The sequence below is a fragment of the Cyanistes caeruleus genome, chromosome 6 (genome assembly GCF_971803275.1).
Source record: "Cyanistes caeruleus chromosome 6, bCyaCae1.hap1.1, whole genome shotgun sequence".
In the NCBI taxonomy this organism is placed as follows: Eukaryota; Metazoa; Chordata; class Aves; order Passeriformes; family Paridae; genus Cyanistes; species Cyanistes caeruleus.
The window spans coordinates 59005565-59026077 of NC_141706.1; the positions used below are offsets into that span (position 1 = coordinate 59005565).

General features: G+C 39.7%; 1 protein-coding gene across 5 annotated transcripts in view; it reads left to right on the plus strand.

The window, feature by feature from the left end:
• The window catches only part of TRMT61A (tRNA methyltransferase 61A), a 27670-nt gene extending 7159 nt beyond the window's left edge, over positions 1-20511 (plus strand). For all 5 annotated transcript variants that reach the window (XM_086894164.1, XM_086894163.1, XM_086894160.1 and 2 more), the window contains 3 exons: positions 360-724; positions 10523-10789; positions 19096-20511. In XM_086894164.1, coding sequence (XP_086750290.1) covers positions 394-724; positions 10523-10789; positions 19096-19424 — 927 coding nt within the window. In that variant the 5' untranslated portion in view covers positions 360-393 and the 3' untranslated portion in view covers positions 19425-20511. The remainder of the gene's footprint in view (positions 1-359; positions 725-10522; positions 10790-19095) is intronic.
• Positions 20512-20513: the final 2 nt, after the last annotated feature.

The following is a 20513-nucleotide window of genomic DNA, read 5'->3' on the forward strand; positions in this document are numbered from 1 at the left end:
TGAATGCTCAGGAACTGTAATTGAACAGGGTGCTGAAATTGGTACTAACCTGCAGTAGCATTGTGGATCAGGCTGAGTAAATTATAATGTATTTCCTGTTTTTTCTTTAATACGTACCATAAACCAAGAAAAATACTTCTTATTTTCAAATCTGAGGATCCTTGCATTGATTGTAATGGGATCAAGGATACAGAGGAGGGCAGGTCCCTGAACTTCCTGGAGCTCTCTTGCTAGCATCTTATTTGCACACTGTGATTTTGTTCTATATTGGAGAAAATAAAATTACTTGGTTTTATGTCTGTAGGTTCAGCTCCACTGTGGTCCTGTGAAACTTCCCTGACATATTTATTCTTCTCTAGGTGACAGTCATCAGCCAACTACAAGATTGTCACCATGAGTTTTGTTGAATATGGAGATACGATAAAGGATGGTGACACAGCTATTGTGTTCCTGGGCCATGAATCCATGTTTCCTGTGAAAGTCCAGCACGGCACTGTAACACAGACTAAGTATGGGGTCATCAGGCATTCCACAGACCTCATAGGCAAGAAGTACGGCTCCAAAGTGACCTGCAGTAAAGGAGGATGGGTGTTCATTCTTCATCCAACTCCAGAACTGTGGACCATGAATCTCCCACACAGGACGCAGATCCTTTATTCCACTGACATCTCCTTAATCACCATGATGTTGGAACTGAAGCCAGGCTCCATAGTATGTGAATCAGGTAATAATTATGTTGAAATCCTTTATTAGGAACTAACACCAACACTTTCATGAAAAAACAGGGTTTTCTTTATATTTTGCATAAAGTTGCGCTTTTTTCCCCACTGTGATACAGTTTTCTCTGCCCACATGTTGAAGAATTCTATGACGTGCACATGTTTTTTCAAAAATTGATGCTACCTCAATGTGCAGCCTCATGTATGTGGGTATACATCTGGTTAATTCATCTTCTTAGAACAAATATGTAAATGTTTTCATTTCCCTTTTCTAAGGGTTGTTAAGTACTTTAAAAATGTTTTTGAATACATTATTTAAATCAAGATTCAGACTTTGGATTTGCAGTTTCAGAGGATGTAGTTGAGATAACCTGGTGAAAGAGAGACTGGTGATAGGGTGTTGAACTAATAAGAGAAATAAATTGGCAGTATTTCTATTGGTACCATGTAAGTACATAAATTTTATTCTTCTCCTCCCAAGAGTAATCTACTTGTAGCACCACAACCTCATGCAAAATCACTGATTAAGTACAACGGATGATGTGTTCATCACAGAGCTGTGTTTTATTTCTAAACTTGGTTTCATTTATTACAGCTATCATGATTTTGCTTAGTTTGGAAGTAAGGAGTGAAAATCAACATAAATGTTTTCTAGGTATAACTTATATATAAACACAGAGTTTATAATAATGTCTTCATAACTTTATTGCTATAGGCAGTATGAGGCTTGCTTGATTTGAGTGAATCTCTGTAATTTGGAGAAATAGAAACTGAGGTAGTTTGTCCTTGTTTTTTCTGGTTGTTTGAGCATTTTAATGGAGAAGTTTCATACACTTCCTGCTCAAACATAGATATGGCAAAGGATCAGCATGACAGGACTGTGATGCACTGTACTTTCTTGCGTTTACCATTTCCTGTTCCCACTCATGCATAATTCTGGGCAGCTTTTCAGGCATAATGACCACTTTCCAACTCAACTGAAGCACCACTTATCTCTGCACCCTGTTTCACCAGTTAAGAATCAGGCAGTGCATTTAGCTGTTTGCTGTACAGCAGCACTTGAAGCAGGCAAAGCCCTGTGCAGAAGCCTCTGATACTGTGAAAATAGTTGGGTCCTATGATTTTGTAATTTGGTTTGTAGGACCTGCTATGTTTAGACAGGATGGGAAATATAAATTATTTGTGGGGTTGGGGGGAGAGATTTGAATTGCTTCATGTCCTGTCTCACTCGGACTAGTCAAATGTACAGAGCTGTACATAAAATATTTTCAATAATGTCAAAGGTGCCTAGAGAGGATGAAAATGTTTATTCTCTTGCTTATCTAAATAACTAAGAAGTGGAAACACTTGATGATTTCCAAAAATGTTGTGAGTCAAAAGTTACAACCACAAATCTATCCTTTTTGCTAAGGGGAAAGTGTCCCCAGGTTCATTTTAATGCTTGTACTGCTATTGTGTAGCAACTTCAGCTTTCCAGGGAAAGTGAACAGTTTTACAGCTGTAGTTAACGCTTGTATTGCTTGCAAGGTTCACTGTTCACAAAGAAAGGAAAGAAGAAGGAATGCTGCAACAAATTCATCTGGCTAACCTTGGAAGCAAGAGACCTTACTGCAGATTTACATTGAATTAAAAACTTGACAGGTATATACAACTGGAGCCTCCAGTGTGGTGATGTCGCCTGCTTTGATGCCATCCTAAATTCGATGGTATTTGGCTGTCCAAAATCATTAGCTCTAGATTAACCCTGTGTGGGCTAGACAGAACCAGCCCAATGGTGATGAGTAGAACCAAGACAGGAAATCCTGTCAGTTAAAACTTGAATCTGCTTCCTGCTGGTGCCGAGTTTAGGTGAATTTTAAACATTAATTAGCACAGAGGTCTGTCTTTTTTATTATTTGAACTTATGTACACAGTTGCTTTATGGACTAGCAAAGCAGGCTCTGTAAAAAAAAGCTGGGCTCTTTTCTTCTTGTCTTACTAACTCATCTGTAGAAGTATGTTGTGTATTTAGCCATTGTAAACTAGCAGAATTTTGAATTAGTCTCCAGTGAGAAGAAATGATTGAAAAAGCAAGGTGAAATACCCTCCATATCATGTTGAAATGCTGTGAATGAATAAATGGTCTTCTGCATGTGATTATAAAAATGGAGTAGAATAACAAGAAGGATTAATTTTATGTCACTTTAATTATGTAATTTAAATTGATTAGTCATGATTTGTCCTAAAATATATATATATATATATATATAAAAAATACAGTTTTTACTACGTTTAATCGTCTTTAATAAACACATGAAGAACAAGCTTGTCAGCAGCACATACATAATTCAGATGACCCAGGTATTCTCTGTTGTGGAGGCTATAAGGAGACTCTGCATCTACCTGATGTTTCATGACAGAAGTGTAGGAATATGATCCTTTTTCTGTCTTCTGCTAATTTCTTATTTATAAAGGTATGTTGAGTTTTAAAATTGTTAGCACTGTTATTAGAGCTAAGATATTTCAAAAATATTCTGAGAAATTCCCCACTCGGATAGTTTTTAACATCCCTATCTTTCCAAAATCATGATAACTCAAAATAACTGCTTAAATACCTGCTGTGAGTGGCCCAGTAGTATAAAAGTTTTATTCTTTCAGGTAATTCTAATAATCTCATTTGTGTTTATTGTATATGTATATGCCTAGATAAAGGAAAAGTCTAAATTTTTCTCTTTTGTCTCATCTCACTCTCCAGATCTAATCTTGATGTCAACTTCCCAGGCTAGACTCCCCCTAGGATAATAATTCAATTTTCCAGCTCATTTTGAGGGGTTTACGGGTTTTTTTGATACTATAGTGGAACCAGTATGAAACCTTTCAAATATTTTTTCCAAACAAAATCCCCTTCTTTCTGGTCCCCACACACCAAGGCTTTTTTACTGTCCTCTCTCCATGGTGAGATGTAGAAGAGTGCCTGTCTTAATGGTACAGCATGTGAAACCTCATTTAACCTGATAAATCTCAGAAATATTTTGGCTTCAATGAAGGGTAGTATTTAGACAAAATGTAATTTAGTCAAAAGTACTTTAACCACCATCCCGGTGATCCTTCAGCATTCACAAAATCAGACTCACATGAGCAAAAATGTTAATTGGATTTTTTGTTTCCCTTCAGCTAAATCCCAAATTAAAAATTGCTAAACCCCATCCATTGCTACACAGCAGTGGGTTTTCAAGTTCAGGGCCTGGACTTCTGAAGGCTGAGAGCTGTGTTCTGGGTTCTCATGGTTTCTCACAGAAGGAGTAACAGGAGCTGCCACCCAGCCTTACACTAGAGCTTCTCAAAAACAATTATGAAATTTTCAAACTCACAGCCTGGGTATAGATTTTGTTAGAGTACACTCATAAAAAATTAATGAGGACTTAATGATTAATGGATACTTAATAAATGATTAAGAGTTTATTGTGGAGTCCCAGCAAATCATCTGTATGCTTATGACTCTTATGAAACGCTTATAGACTTTTTGACAAGTACTGCTCGTGTCTTTACTATTTTTGTGTCATAAGTATATGTAAATTGTTTGCAGCTCTGTTTTTAGTGTAAAGTACACTAAAAACTACTAGAAAGTACAGGCCAAAGTTTGGAAGTATTAATTATATTCTGGAATGTACCCAAACTAATTATGTTGGTGTTTTATAATGTCTCCCTTATCTACCTCTTAGCAGCTGTTCAGGTTAGAGCAAGAGAAGAATTAGAACCTGATCCTTGTATAGCACCTCTTGAAATATTAGAAAGGTCTCATTAGTACAAATGTCATAAACCACAGTATTCTCTTGCAATACCAAAGCACTGAACTGATGCTGGGGCCCCCAACAGAGGGGCAATAAAGAAAGATGTGGATCTGTTGTACCAAGTCCAGAGGAGGCCATGAAGATGAGCAGGGGACGGGAGCACTTTTCCTAAGGAGACTGAGATTTTTCAGCCTGGAGAAGAGAAACCTCCAGGGAGATCTTAGAGGACCTTCCAGTACCTGAAGGGGCTGCAAGAGAGCTGGAGAGAGGGAATTTTACAAGGGCATGGAGTGATAGGACAAGGGGTAATAGGTTTGAATGGGAAGAGGTATTAGGAGGAAAGCCATTACTGTGAAGGTGCTGAAGCCCTGGCACAGATTGCCCAGAGAAGCTGTGGATGTCCCATCCCTGGAGGTGTTGAAGCCCAGACTGGATAGGGCTTTGAGCAACCTGGTCTAGTGGAAAGGTGTCCCTGCCCCAGACAGGTGGGTTAGAACTAAAGAATCTTTAAATGTCTTTCAACCCAAACCATTCTGTGGGTCCTTGATGACTCTGTGAACCGAACCTCTGACCACATGAGGCATCACTGTAATGTATTCAGACTTGTGGCTGTCACGTAGCTGAGGAGGAATGCTGTTCATACCCTAAAGCATTTGTTTCCAGACTTTCTGGACTCACTTTGATCTTGTAATTTCAGCTGACCACCAAGCACACTTCTCATGCAGCTCTAAACCTAACCATATTATGTCCATTCTGTAGAAGATTCCTTCCTAAAAAATTCAGACTTTTGAATCTATAAGGAAAATTTATTTCTTCACTTGAATCTCTAAGGAAAATTAATTCTTCATATTATTCTGTAGGCAGTGCCAGCCTTGGAAACTTCCCTACTATCCTTCCCTCAGCTCCTCGGTCTGGTCAGTGAGCAGTGGCCCTCTCTGACCTTCAGCCTGTTGCCTAAAATGCCTGCTTCAGCATGGTGTCCATGACAGATAGGCAGTTAAGCTAATTTTCTGTGAAAAACTTGACTGTAAAGTGAACTTTTTAATTCAGTGTTACCTCTTTCAGCCATCCATTCAACGCCTTGAAATTGTCTCCTTCCCTCTCTTCTTCCTTCTCTCTGTCCCTGCTCTTCCTGTGTCTTACCTCTGCTAACATGATTTGGACCCTTGGCTATCCTCACAGTAAGATATTTGGGTTAATTTCCATCAAATGCTTAATATCTTTTCATGTATTCATTATAAGTCATTACACAGACTTGTCATGTACAGTGAGCAGTCTTTGTCTGTTCAGTGTTTCTTGACAGATTTTAGCTGTGGAGTTGTTAGCTCTGTCTCAAGATTAATTTTCCCTTGGTTTTGAGGCTCCTTCCGTTCTCATGGCTGATTCATGACCTATCTTACTATTTGCTAGGGCTAAGTGGTGTAGCTAGGAGACAAATAGAGCAACAGTCATTGTTTTGTTATATTTACTCATTTCAGAGTATCTTGGGTAGCCAAATTTTGCATCAGAAGCTTAAGTTCTACTAAAATGTTACTAGATATTTTAGAGACATGGTATTAAATAACACTTTGCATACTTTTCTCTTTTTGTGTTTCCAAGCAATATGAACCTTTTTATGCACTCAAGAGCTTATTCAGCTTTATTTCAAAATGCTTTTGCTTACACACAACTGTAAACATCTATAGATCCTAAATGACAATTTGTAGCTCCTTTTTTAAAAAGAAGCACCACGATGAGAAATTTCTAGGGAAGACAAGCCAAGCGATAGGCTGCAAAGAGAAAATGTAGTGGAACAAAGAATCAGGTCACTTATAACTATGGCATGGGTAGGATTTCAGGAGATTAGACAAATATCCTTTGCAATAAGGAAACCAGACTAAACAGAAAACAGTGTAAAACATACTTTGTATTTTGTATCAGCTAAGCGCTGTGCATGATGCTGTGGTGATACTCTTGTAGTCTTGGTGGTATTCTGTGCTGAAACATGCTTTATTTTTGAACAGCTCAGATATTGTACACTGCAACTTTTGAGGTGAGAAATTATTTTAACATGGACATTGTTTCAAGATTGCTGAGGTGTGTGGGGGCTTCTCTGTGGAAACCCTGTCACTTGAATAAGCATAGAGTGAGAAGAACAGATGTGTTGGAGGTCAGGGTAATCAAGAAGTTCATCTGATCAATAGGTTGCATGTCTGCAAATTAGAAGGAGGTATCCACTTGTTAGGACTGAAATCCTAAAACTGCAGTGTTCTGCTTGTTTTGGGAGAGGGGCAAAAACACGTCCCTAGAGCTTATACATATCAGAGAAGGAGAATGCTTGAGCCCAAGAAGAAGGAAAGGATACTACATCAGTGTGTAGGACCATTAGCCGCCTAAATTGTGGGTGTAACACGGGAGTTTAATTCCTGCCTTTGTCCTGAAGTGGAGCCCATTCCTAGTTTACACTGCGCTGATCCCCTGCACAGTGCTGCCTCCTCAGATGTTGAGCTTTGAGTGTGGCATATTGGGGCCCCTGCCGTGTCTCATTAAATGCCTGCAATGCAGATGTCTGCTTTTTGACTAAGATGTTGGAGATCACAGAACAGTCAATGTAAAAGAGAATCACATTTTCCAAGTGAAAATTAGCAATGATGTAAGTGCTCACCTAAGTGAGCTCTAAAGCAGTAGCTGTGCTGCTAAGGTTGTCTTCAGTACAGTTTGAATTGTTGTTGTTTTACCTCTGTTCTGTAGAGTTCATTCATGATTAAAACATGGTAGATAAGTGGGTATTGTCCTGTGGTAGAGAGAAAACAGTTTCTAAGGCTATTTATTGTGCAGGCTGTCAGAAAGGGACCATCCTGGTGTAAAAATTATAAATCAGTTGTCTTACGTTCTGCTTTCTAGGTCATATCAAGAACACAAGCATTTCATTGCAGCTTTATGAGAAAGAAAATCCACTGAAGTTATTCCAGTTCTGATCTTGTCTCTTCTGATACAAAATAGTAGTTTTGAGTATCCAGTTTTGATCATTTGTATACAGGTAATTCAGGTATGCTATTTCTGTTTGGCAGCGTTCTAGTATGTCTGCAGTAGTAGTCCTTGAGTTTTGCTGCTGTCCTGATTCGTTCTGTATCATGCTGAGGATACCTTTCATTTCCCAAAGAAACCTGTACCTGACTAGAATTTACTCCAAACTGGTGCCTAAGACTCTTTGAGTCATATTTTGCTTTTTTTCAGTAACAATTCTGAAATAAGGACAAAGAGAAATTGAGAAGGAGGACAGAAATGTTGAATGTTGTAGATTTGCAGGGAAGAAATTGAATATAAACATTAATTTCCCCTTCTACAGCATCACAAAAACATAGGGTTGAACCCCTGCCTTGTGTAGACAGTGCTGATTGGGCATTAGGGCTTGTGGCAGATATGGACTCATGCCAGACTCTCATATTAATGGATCACATCAAATGTGCTGATCTACTGAGCACATGAGAGTTAAGGGTCATCATCATGTCACATGTCTGGGTTCAGAATATATTTTCAAGGAGAAATTACAATAGTGGGTGATTCATAACCATCTTGTTCCTTGTTTCCTGCAGTTTTGAGAGTATTATCACAGAGAAGGCAGGCAGTATCTTCAGAAAAACTTCCATTAATAATATTAATGTGATAGAATTTGATATGTTAAAATGTGATACATATGTATTGTTCTCATGTTTGTGGCAACCAGTCAACAGTAAACAATAAACCAGTCAACAATAACCTGGCAACCTTGTTTAACAAAAGCCCTGTGTGTAATATGCCTGCAAGTGGTGACTTCCAGCATCTTGGTTTTAGTTCAGGGTTTGGCTTGGAGTGTTTGTGAATAAACGAAGAGTTTTAGAAAAGAAGCCAGAAAATCTTAATGGGTTTTCCTATGGAGGAGATAAATATTATCTTCTGTGGTTTTATTAAGAGCAGACTTAAAAGGAAAGTGATTAAAAATGTAGAAGAATATGAACAAGGAAACTGGATACATGTGCAAGCTGCCTGCCTATTCTGCTTACAGCCCAGGCCTGCTGACTCCTTTAGAGGAGTGCTCTCCCTTAGCTCTCTCCTTTAGCAGAGAGATGCAGAAAGTGTGCAGCACTACGCATTTGAGGGGTAAAATAATTAAAGTCTGTCATTTCACAATAGTTCTCAGTGGTGTAATCCTCCCTTTTGGCTTGAAATGTAAAGAGTTTCAGTCTTTAATATCCTGTGAGCAATAGTTCCCTGCTTTTGTCATTAAAAACCTCTCAATGGAATGCTATTTCTTTGTTGTGCACATATATTATTGAGTTTTCACAATCACTTGGCTGCTGTGCTACCATTACTCCTTTGACAAGGGAAAAGTTCAGTTTGACATTTAGAACCTTCAAGTACTGTGACAGGGTGGTTTTTTGATGTATGCACATGTAGGTGTCTTTTGCTTTTTCTTTGTTTTATTTTAATAGTACCTTGAATGCCTGTATTTTCACTTTATTAAATGCATGTATTTAATGAATGCAAAAGTTTCTCTTCTCATGGACCTCTCTGAAGCCAGTGCTAAAATCTCTAGGTCCTCTTACCCTCTCTAATCTGCCCTGCTGAAGCTGCAGGGGGGGGTTCCAGTCTGCCCACTGGGGTCAGAGCCCTCTCAGAGGGAAGCAGAGGAGCAGTGCGATTCCACGGTGCAGCCGCTTGATCCGGTGGCAAACATGGGCCCTGAGCTCTGTTTACAGTCTGCATGTCTCCCCTTTCAGAGCTGTCAGATTAAATACGGTGCCACAGCAGTGTTCCTCCCCTTATGTGACTAGAGGGCAAGAACCTGGGATCTGCCAGTGAACTCAGACTTCCTGTATGATTATGGAAAATACTGCACCAATTAAGTGGCTGCACCAGCCCCTGTGCCCCCTAATTAATTTCCTTTCTAGTTGTTTCTGAGGTATTGTACTTCAGATTTCTGTCCTTTTTAAGTTTTTCTAAGATTTATGTTAGCTGAAAGAACTTGCCTCAGGCTAAACAGTCATTGAAAATAGCTAGAAATAGATTTTATTTCTACAGGAGAAATGTGTTCTAAGCACAGAATTATGAATCAATAAACACAGATAATTTGGGGTTGCTGTGGGGTTTTGAATTTGGGAGGTTACTCTGTTGAATGCCACTTGAGTGACAAATTTGCAATGGGAATTGGTATACGGATGTGTTCTTAAGTGAAAATCTTAGTTATTAGTCATTCATCTATTTAATATGCCAATGGATCATTTAAAGTAGGTTTCCTAAATTATCAAACTAAAACAAGGAAAAAAATCTTTGTCTTGTCAGTTCCTGTTTGAATGTGGTAATTGTAGTTATCTACAATTTTGTGATAGATTTTGTTAGACTAAGTTAAAGTTGTGTAGGTGTGTATGTGTGTAAGTGACCTGTGAAAACAGGTGTTTGATCAGTGTGCCTTCAAGGAGCCAAGAGGCCTTAGTTTTGGGTAATTCCAGTGGGAGTTGAGGATGTCTCTTAAGAGATCTGTGCAAAAAAAAACCTGTATCCTGACAGCCATTTGTTTGCATGGATATTAATAGGATTTTCAAGCATGGACCCATGCCAACATCTTTTCTTTGTTTAGTGAAGTATAAGGTTTTGAAAATCCGTTAAAATTTGCCTTAATCTCTTTTCACCCTGGAAGAGTCTGACACTTTGAAAAAAAACCTCTCTAGTTAATTTCCCTGAATTTTTCCTGTTGCATTTACTTCCTCGTGTTCTCCAGTGGCAGTTGTTAGAACTATAGCTGACCTTTGGCATTACTTTTGTACTCCAGGGAGATAGGACAGATCCTGGGTTTGCCTGATTTTTAATGAATGCTTTGAGGACCCAGAAGATTGTTTCCTAGATCACCTAGTCCCCTCCCTCCTTGTGAAGGAAGGACTGTTCTCTTTCAAGAGCTGAAATAGTAGTTTGTGTTTGAGTTTTGAACAAGTGTTCCAAGCAGGAAGACTAATGCAGAAGACTTTAGTTCTGATGTTTGGCACTGACAAACTGAATTTCATGAGCTGTCTTTTCTAGGTACAGGCAGCGGGTCTCTCTCCCACGCTCTCATCCGGACAGTGGCTCCCACCGGGCACCTGTACACAGTGGAATTCCACCAACAGAGGGCTGAGAAGGCGCAGGAGGAGTTTCGGGAGCATGGGGTAGAGCACCTGGTCACAGTGACCAACCAGGATGTCTGCAAAAATGGCTTTGGGGTCTCAAACATTGCAGATGCTGTGTTCCTAGATATTCCATCTCCATGGGAAGCCATAGGACATGCAAAGTCAGCATTAAAAGCTGAAGGTAACTGCATTTTTCTCTTTCTGTTCAGGAAGTATTGTGCACATATCTCTGCCTTTGAGCCATACACTGGATGTGCTCCCTTACCTTGTGTGATCACTGTTCTCAAATGTCAGTCTCCAGGCATTTCTAAGGCTGTAAAATCTTCAAAAGGCATCTTCAATTTACAGTGGAAGTTTTGAAAGAAAAACAATTTTTTCCTGCCAGCCGGTGAATCTGCTACAGTTAGCATGGGCAGTTTATAAAAACTCCTTTGAACCATTCTCAAGTGCATTTTGCTAGATCTGAGGTGTGTGGGAAGCAGAAGTAACAATAAATGCTGAAAGCTAATTTCTTTGGCAATTCAGTGGAAAGGTGTTTGTATAAAAGGTGTTCAGCCTCAGTTCACACCAATCATTGCAGATTTGTACCTATTTAACAGAGCACCCCAACAGTAATGTTAAAAAAGATGTGGTTACACTTATACATGCTTGCTAGTTTATGTCCTAAATCTTTGTAGCTGGAGCTAGTGAGGAGTTTGCCATTGGATGCAGTGAGAATGGAACATAAAGGATTTTCTAGCTTATGCCAGTTACTCTGGGATTGTGGCAGCAACTGAGAACTGATGTTGAGGTTTTGCACAGATTTCATCACTTTATTATATCTCTTTTCTCTATTGAAAAATAAGCTTCAGTGAATAAATAATTCTTTTATCCTGGAAAAAGTTTTCCTCTAATTAATGTCATAATAGTGTGGACCTGAATTAACTTTTGCTTCCATCTACAAAAGTGGCTTCTCTAATCAAGAGAGCATGGAGTGCTGAGCAGTGTCCATGCTGGGACATGAGTTTAAAAAAAACTTGGTTATGTTCCAAGGCCCAGTTCTTTATTAAAAATATATAATCACAGGCTGGGGTTCAAGTGGATTGCTAAGTCTTCTTGAAATCACAAGATTTAAGCTTGTTCTTAAAGGTCACTAAATGTGCACTGCCTTGCTGAGTCAGGACCAGCCCTGCTGTTAGGCTACTTCAGCTACTACTGAAAATTTTCTAGAAAGCTTTGTGATACACACATAACACACTTTCTTTAAAATGTGAATAAATAGAGTGAGCCCTGTTAACACTCTGTACCTACAGTGGTTACAGCTCAATTTGTATCAGCTTTCCAGTGTGTCCTGGGGGGGGAAATCACTGCACTGTACAATGCCCTTCCCATGCTCAAATTATCTAATCTAGTGAGCACAACACTCAGCTGACTTCCCAGCTTAGAAGGCGCTGCATTGCGCAGTCCAATTTGAATTATTTAAGTGGTGCATGCTTAGAATACTAAGCAGGGCTGCTTGAACAGTTCCAAGTTTTGAATCCTTGTCTCACTCCAGCATTTGAAATCCTCGAAAATGTATTATAGTCCCAAACTGGCCATACCATCTGGCTATGCTTTTCTGTGCTATGCTACAAGGTTACATCTGCTTAGGCAATATAAATAAGACTTCAAAATCGACATTTTTTGTGTTTGTGAAGTGGCATCTGAACCACTTTATGAACCACTCAAAAAGTGAAGTTGGTGATCCTTGTTGAAGTTTTTGCTGCGACCAGCCACCCATGTCTGAGATCTGGTGCTGGTCTAAGGCTTCTCTTTTGGGCAACTTGATACCTGACTGACGGGGGGGCATTTTTAAAATTTTGTTATTTTGCATATAAACAAAACCTGTTTTGCATATAAAAGATAATTGATTGTTGTAGTAATATGCAAAAACTTACACACTTTTCTGTTTTATTCTGAGTCATGTGGGTAGTTTTGTTGTGGTTTTTTTACTGCTGTTAAATTTAAAATACGGCAGAAGGTTATCTGTAACTGCTTCCTTTTCCCTACCACAGGCAGATAATTTAGTAGTGCTCCTTTGTTTTGTTTTCAAAGAGTTAAAGCTCTTCTGCAGTACAGCCTGTGCACATTCTGTTGTTATTCAACCCCATTCCAAGGGTCCCTGTAGTGTTAAAGCATCACTGCAGGAAATGAATTCCACTCCTTTCTGTCCATGCCCTCTCTCTCAGATCTGGACTGGGTCACATTTGAACCATTCACACTGTGGGTTTTGGTGTGATGTGCCATGCAACAGCTAGTAGTAATTTAGTCCCTAAATTCTTAAGGTATTTTGAATTAAATCAGAACTAAGCAAATTCAACAATACAGCATTAGCTACTCTCTTCCTTAAAGCCACAATACTTGTGATAGAGAGTTCAGCTGAGACAATATGGGAGAGTTCTCAACCTTAACAAAACCTTATCAGATCAGTGTTTTCTCTCCTACTTGAGCTCAAGGTCCTGAATAGTTGCAGCTCCTCATAGGCTGAGTGTTAATGATCCTCTTTACAGAGTACAATTATCACTCACATTATGCCTTCCAGTATGCTGTAAATACTCTACTTAGAGCAGCTTGGTCTTCCATTTAAAGCACTGCCAACCTGTGAAGAGCTGCAAGAATGAAATGGCACAGTGGGTTTGTGACTAGAACGTTCTTGTTCTCTGGTGATGCTCTCCACCGTGGTTCAGGTTTGCATCTCAGCTGCATCCTTTTGTGCTGATGTCACCAGTCACACTTCCAGCAGAAAAGCTGCTTGTAGCATCTCTGAGGCACTGCTGCACTGCAGAACTTCCTTTCATTTCCAGACCTGCACTGTTTTTCTTCTGCAGCATCTGCTGATTAATGCTTTTCTGTAGTCATAGCTGCTGTTCCCAATATCTGACCATGATGGTTTTTGCAAAGTTGACGTTAACCCCTTCAGGCTAAACGTATAAAAATTAGGAAAATGAGAAAATTGCAAGGTAACAAAAATATCCTGAATATTCTACAGTTCTTAAATGCCCTGAAACTTTTGACTCACAGTCATTTCACAGCTGAATACTGTAGTGCTTTGAATATAATTCTGCACCCACCTACTCTGCTCTCATAAATACTGTCTATTTCTTCCAAGGCTGTGGAAGATGAGGGAGAAGCCCACTGGTACAATAATTTTCATACAGATTTTAAATTTTCAGGTAGGGGGATGGAAAATTACAGCCGTGTATTAGGCTGGATTAGCCTCCTGCATTTTAAGTTGCTCCTTGTGGTGTTTAACAGTCTGAGTCACAAAATTATTAAAACCACCTCTCTTTTATTTCCTTTCTTTCTTTAAAGATTTTACTCTTAAATTCAGATTTTTTTCATTCTCTCTGGAGCATTGTAAAGCCCCTAAATTATGAGTTTGTCAAATTTTGATCCTTAAAATAACACCTAAATCAGGTAATATGGTGCTGTCAATTCTCCCCAGAAAACTCTGCAGGTAAAGTTGGCTTTGAACGTCTCCCTCTTTGGGCCTCTGCACTTCCATGTCCACATAGGAAGCCTCACTGGTTATTTTTCTTGAGCTCCAGAAGTTGTTCATGGTCCCAGTTTTAAACCACCCAGGTGTGGCTTTGAGGAGCAGCTTCTGTCCCTCACAATGTGAAGTACATGGACTACTAATTCATCCCTAGCTTGGGTCTGTCAGGGCTTGGCAGGTCAGGTGCACACAGTGGGCCTGGCCTGAAGCACGAGTGATTCTTTCATGTGTAGGGTGTCCAGCAGAAGGATTCCTGCATCAGAATCCTCACTGTGGGAGGCCAGCCAAAGCTACTGGCTTTTACACAGTTGGAAGGAAGCAGTTTGAGATTAAAGGATCCTTTAAGAATGTTGTTAGGTTTTCTTCCCCAGTATTGATCCATCTGATTTTTTAATTTCTTTGTTACATGCTTTTACCAGTCAATAATAATGAGCAGGAATAAATTCCTTTTGAATGATGCGCCTACGAGTGCAGAGGTTAAAGTCACAGTCGCAGAAAATCACATCAAGCTCCTATTAATGAGCTGGCAAGTGATTGGGAGAAAATTCTCTTTTCTGAATCAAGAAACATCCTTTAATTTCTTCCAACAGCCAAATCCTCTAATTTCACTTGTCAGGGAAGCTACATCAAATCGCCCACAAGCACACGCACTTAAAGGACATTCTGTCCCCTTTTGCAGAGACAATATTTTTAGTGTCCTACTAGCATACAGTAAATGCCACAATGATGCTGCTCAGTGACTCTCCTGCCTCACCCCTACACAATGATAATGCCTGTGTGTTTTTTTTCTTTCTTGAGATCTTTGTAACATAACCTTCCAAATATGACAATGCACTGAAGTCCCAAAACCAAGCTGTGTTCTTCTGCCAGAGGTCAAAATGCTGTGCTGTATTCTTTATGTCACAAGATCATTCTAAAATTTCTGGCCCTTTTCCCTAAAACTTAATGGTGCTGCACTACATGTGCATCATCTGAGTAATACTGGGATGATGAAAGAACCTGTCAGAGCACTTGTGACACATACAATAACCTACAAAAATAATTTCTTGGGCATGTTTTCTGTATCTTAAATACGCACTGGAATTCTTGTCAATTGGTAGCATTGATACTTTCCACACTTGAAACCTAATGCACTTATTAGCTAAACAGAACTGGTAGAGATGTTAGTCCTTGCTCAGACAAACCAGAAACAAAATTCTTTGTTGGAGTTGCACAGGAACATTCTGGCAACTTTCGAGGCACTGGCCTCTTGTAGAGATGCAATGGTGTGTCCCTCAATTACCAATTAGATACAGTCTATTGAAATGTACAGTTCTATGTGGCTGAAAATCTTCTATTTCCCTCTTCCCTTAAGCTCACTTTTCTGATCATCCCAGTCTGAGTTGTACTTCTATTTTCATGTCCTCTCTACCCTGTTGTTGGTTACAGTGACTGCCAGGACTGTGTGGGCTTGTTCCAGGCTATGGATTCAGGACATTTAACCTCTTCATTAAATGCTTCAAACTAACTTGGTGCCTGTAAAACTGAAGGCAGAAAAAAAACTTAAGTCTTTCATAGAGTCTCATTATTCTCTTCTCCTCAACTGTAGCACTTGTCAGATGCATTATACATGAATAAACACATTTTTAGACAGCTCTTCAGATCAAAAAGCTCACACAGCTTCCCAATGTGAACAGGATTAATCTCTCATAATTACTATATCAATTTATGATGACACACAGATCTCATTAACCAAATTTAGGAACGGTAGCTTTCCTAAAAGGAGACCTCTGAAAGAGCTCAAACCCAATTTGTACAAAAAAGTTTCCATTCAGATGTTTTTGACTGCTCTCTAGTCTAGTCCACCCCTTTGTGAGCAACGTGCCCCAGAGAGGAGAAGAGAGCGAGGGAGTTCATGTCTTTTCTTCATTCACTAAGGAATCCTTGGCATGGCAAGACAAAGTAATGCATATTCAAGTCCTTTAAGGCCTAAAAGCCTCTTGGTGTCTAAAGGACAAGAGGGCTCTCACAGAGTCTGAGAACTGTGAATGCTGAAATCTAGATTTATATCTGTTTGGTGATTGTGACAGAAGGGGTGTTGCCTAGCTGGTAGTCCAGCTGGGTACAGAGGGCAGCCCACAGTGTGCAGAATTCAGAAGCATCAGCTCTGTTAAAGATGAAAGTGTCTCTCCTCCTGGGTCAAATGAACATGTCCTTCTGAGCGCTGGTCTTCTACTTTTTTTTTTTTCTTCTGCTGGTCTAAACACACCATAGGAATTGAAACTTAAATGTTTCTATTTTAGACAGCCTCTCGCAGTCTGGAACTGCAATTTCATTTTTGCCTTCAGCCTTCTGCTAACTGTAGCTCTCCAATCTTTCCTCCGAATATCTGCTTAATCAAATAATTCCAGCCTGTAACTGCAAGTCAGATCTGGCCTGCCTCACAGTACAGGAAAAATGAGAGGGGAGGGACCCTCCTCTCACTTGTTAGGATCCGTAAGATCAGATGCTTGATGGGTTTTCTTCTAAGCCATTTGTAGGTATGTTTATTTGGAAGGGATGTATACAAATAATGAGAACAATAGGTACGAAAGGGGAAAACAAAATCGACAGAACTATTAAAACCCATTGGATGGCCTCAGTTAGATGGAATACCAGCAGTTCACTGTTTTCTCATCTTTCACACCTGAGAAATTTCCAGCAGTGCAGGAAGTAAAGGTATTTTTTGTGCTTGCCCTTTGGATATTTGCTACTGCAAGCAGGAGCTTTCTTCCTTACCAAACAGCTTGAAAGCCTGTTTTCTGTAACCCTACTTCCCCCAGCAGTTGTGAGGAGGCAGCCTGATAAATCTTCACCAAGTTTGGTGTTGATGTGCTGTGCTCAGCTGACCAGCCCCAGGCAAGAGGAAGGGTGCTCTGCCTTTAATTGAAGGCTTGACAAGAACCGTAGGTGGCTTTGCTGCTTGTATGGCAACAGCTGTGTGCAGGCTCTGAGTTTTTGACTGTAAATCCAGAGCATGTGAATTCAAAAGCCTAAACATATTTTCAAACCCTTAGAGTCAGAATAAATAAGAACAGACTTACTGTAAATGTAAATATATTTCTTTTTATTTATTGCAATAAAAAAAACTCAAAATCAAAAAGCCTGAATGAAGTAGTAGTCTCTGGTCTCTCGGCAGATTCTTGCTTTGCAGACAAAGAGTTATTGTGAACTGACATTTAGTTAAGTCAGACATTTGTTCAGTTCCCTACACAATGAGAATATAAATTCTTTCTTTGTAACATGCTTGCATCATAGTAGCTTTCTAATTATGTAACAGAATTTTTTTCCTGAGCTTTTCTGTTTTATATCTGCAAGCATGGTAGAAGTGTGTAAGTTCTTTGGCCAGAAAGGATTACCTGTCAGATTCAGGAACACTTTGGTAGTGCTGGCCATCCTGATGAACATACAAATCTAATTTCATGGGAGTTAATGGACTGGGCGTGCAATTAAATCAGCATCAACAGACTTGGTTCATAAAGACACATACCAGAGTTAATTTTGCAGGTGATTATTAGATTTGGGGTTTAATTGTCACTCCAGGGAATTACTTGTCCAGGGTACTTTGTTCTGAAGATTCATGATAAGAACCCCTTGGTGCTGAGACTTTATTTGAGGACTAAAATTAAATCCTACTTAGTGTATGTTGGATTAATGGTTGTGGAAAGTGTTCTTCCCCAGGCAGTACCCAGCACATCATTGCTGCACAGTAACTAGAGTGCTACAGTGACGCTTTCAGACCTGATGCTTTCTTTTTTTAGAGATCTGACTTTAGAAACGAAAAGGGAAAAAAAAAAGGGGGAGTTTGAGATAAAGCAGACTTCATGTAGTTCCAGCATTGCCTCTATTTTTAGCAGGATGCTTTGCTCTGGCTTGCATGGGTTCTTTAACTACTTAGATGGCTGGTATTGGAAGGTTTGACTGGAGTCCAGAAGAGGATTGGGAAGGAATGCAAATCAGGTCAGCAGGCATTTTCATCTAATTGTGATAAATGAAACAATAGCTGAAGCTGCATTGCCCAGTGTTCCTTCCTCCTGCACAAAAGCTTTTCAGGAAGGGCAGTTTCCCTGGGGACACTGTGTCCTGGGTGAAAGCACATGCCCTGGCTTTATGGCAGACAGTGTCCTTATAATTCTTTGATCTGATTTGGCTGTGGCTTTTCAGAGTAAATCTGAATCATTCTATTCTCAGCTGTTAAGGTGACATTGTAGCACTTAGAAAGGTGTAGGGGGCCTATTAATACTCTGTACTAAGAATCAAAAATCAGAACTGTGCGCAGACAAGGAGACAAGTATTGGTTTGTCACTTAGAAGTTCTGTCCTAGAGTTTTACAGCATTTACTGTAAGCCTGCACAATGTGATACCCAGTAAACTTCAATGCTCAGGAGACATGCTAGTCAGCTTGACTAAAAGGGTGAAGCCTTAACAGCACTCCATCTATGGCCTGGAGAGATCCCTTTATTCTGTCCATGCATACCATCGTTCTCAACTAAACACAGCTGCTTTTGTCAGGGGCGTGTGCACACACGCTGGGGCTCCAGCGCTGTGCAGCGTGTGGAGAATGACTTCTGGCTTTGTGTACGTGCCAGCTGCAGTTTGGTGCCTCAGTCCAGAACAGTGGAGAGTGATTCCAAAAGGGTCACTGCTCTGAAGGGATCAGCTTTAACAGTTTTGCTGTGAACAAATGTCGAGGGCAACATTAGATGTGGAAGATGAATGAAGTTGCTGTTGTCGTTTATTTAAAGGGTCTGAAGCATCCTGTAGAGTTGTCCGTGTTTGATTTTGTGCTGACACTATAAACCAACAAAGTTGCCTTGTGAAGATTTTCTTGAAGAATGTTTTCACTTTGTCTGTATAATAGTAATTCTATGGGCATCTGGGAGAATTTGAAAAAAGATGGGAAGAGCTTCATTTTGGCTTTTGCTCTCTTTTCCACTACCTGTCTTATTTTGCAGGTGGCCGCATCTGCTCTTTCTCCCCCTGCATTGAACAAGTTCAAAGAACCTGCCTAGCGATGGAAGAATATGGTTTTACAGAGATTAACACCTTGGAAATTCTGCTCCGAGTCTACAATGTAAGGACAATTAGTTTGCAAATCCCTGACCTTGGAAAAGCAGCTGAGGATAATTCTAGCACTGGCTTTGACAGCAGCAAGCCATCACACCAAGGTAGCCCGTGTGCTAATCTGCAGCAAGGGACTGTGCAGTTCAAGAGTGGCGTGCCACTGAGGGAGGTGGTTGGGCACACTGGGTACCTGACCTTTGCCACCAAGAGCCTGATGTAATACATGCCCAGTTTGTGCAGTCTGGAGTGGAGTTTGTGTGCATTCTGTTTTCATGGCTCTTTTTTGTATGGCATCCAAAGTTTTACTTGTCAGGGAATTCCATATATAGTCAGATTTGGTTGGAATATGCTTTGTTTAAATAGCACACAAGCATTAAGCAGAGCAGCATCAAGGGAATGTTGAAACTCCGGAATGGTGCTCCACTTGCTGTCAAAAAGAAGATAAATTAATAGCAAATGGCCATTCACTGGAATGTGCAGAATTAAGATCTCATAAGAAAGCAAAACAAACAACAGACAAATTACAAAGAAGTTGAAGTTTTTCTTCCTTTTTTTTCTGAATTGCTTTCCCAGGTTTGTGTTTTTATTTTTTCCTAGCACTACTTGACACTATTTTTTGAACTTCTCTAGTGTCTGTGTTGCTCTGAAGAATGTGAAAGTGCCCACTTCCTCCATTTTAGATAAGAAAGTTCCAAGATTATAGGGTTGCCAGCACAACTGTTCACAGAATCAGTGTTTCCTTGAAATAGTGTTCCAGAGGATTATTGGCAGCACTCAGGAACGCAACCTCTTACTCCATTCCAGGCTGGCATCTGTAAATCATTTTAACTACACAGAGGTCAAAGAAGTGTGGCAATTGTTGGATTTAATTTAGATTGGTATATTGTGATCATCAGTTTGTAGTAGAAATTTGAACCTGGATCCATACAGTCATGTTCTAATGGAACAACCACTTGCATAGTTGATGAATTCACTGTGAAAATTAACTGAACAGCTGGCTAATATTATCTGAGCACCTCTTTGTAAGTGGTGTGGATGAGGTTCCAGTTGTTTCGTGGTTTATTTCCATTATGGTGTATTGTTTTCCTGCAGCTGAATGACAGAAAGATTGCTTTTGGCAGGATTTCTGTTTCCAAATTACATCAATAATGCAAACTTAGTAAAATCCTCAACCAGCCTTATTAATTAAGTTTTCACATCATTTACTCTTTGGTCTTCCATATAGAGTTGGTGGGTGTGATGAACTATTTGAATGCTGGATTACATTTTGTATTTATAGATTAAAATAATCATGAAAGTTTATTAAATT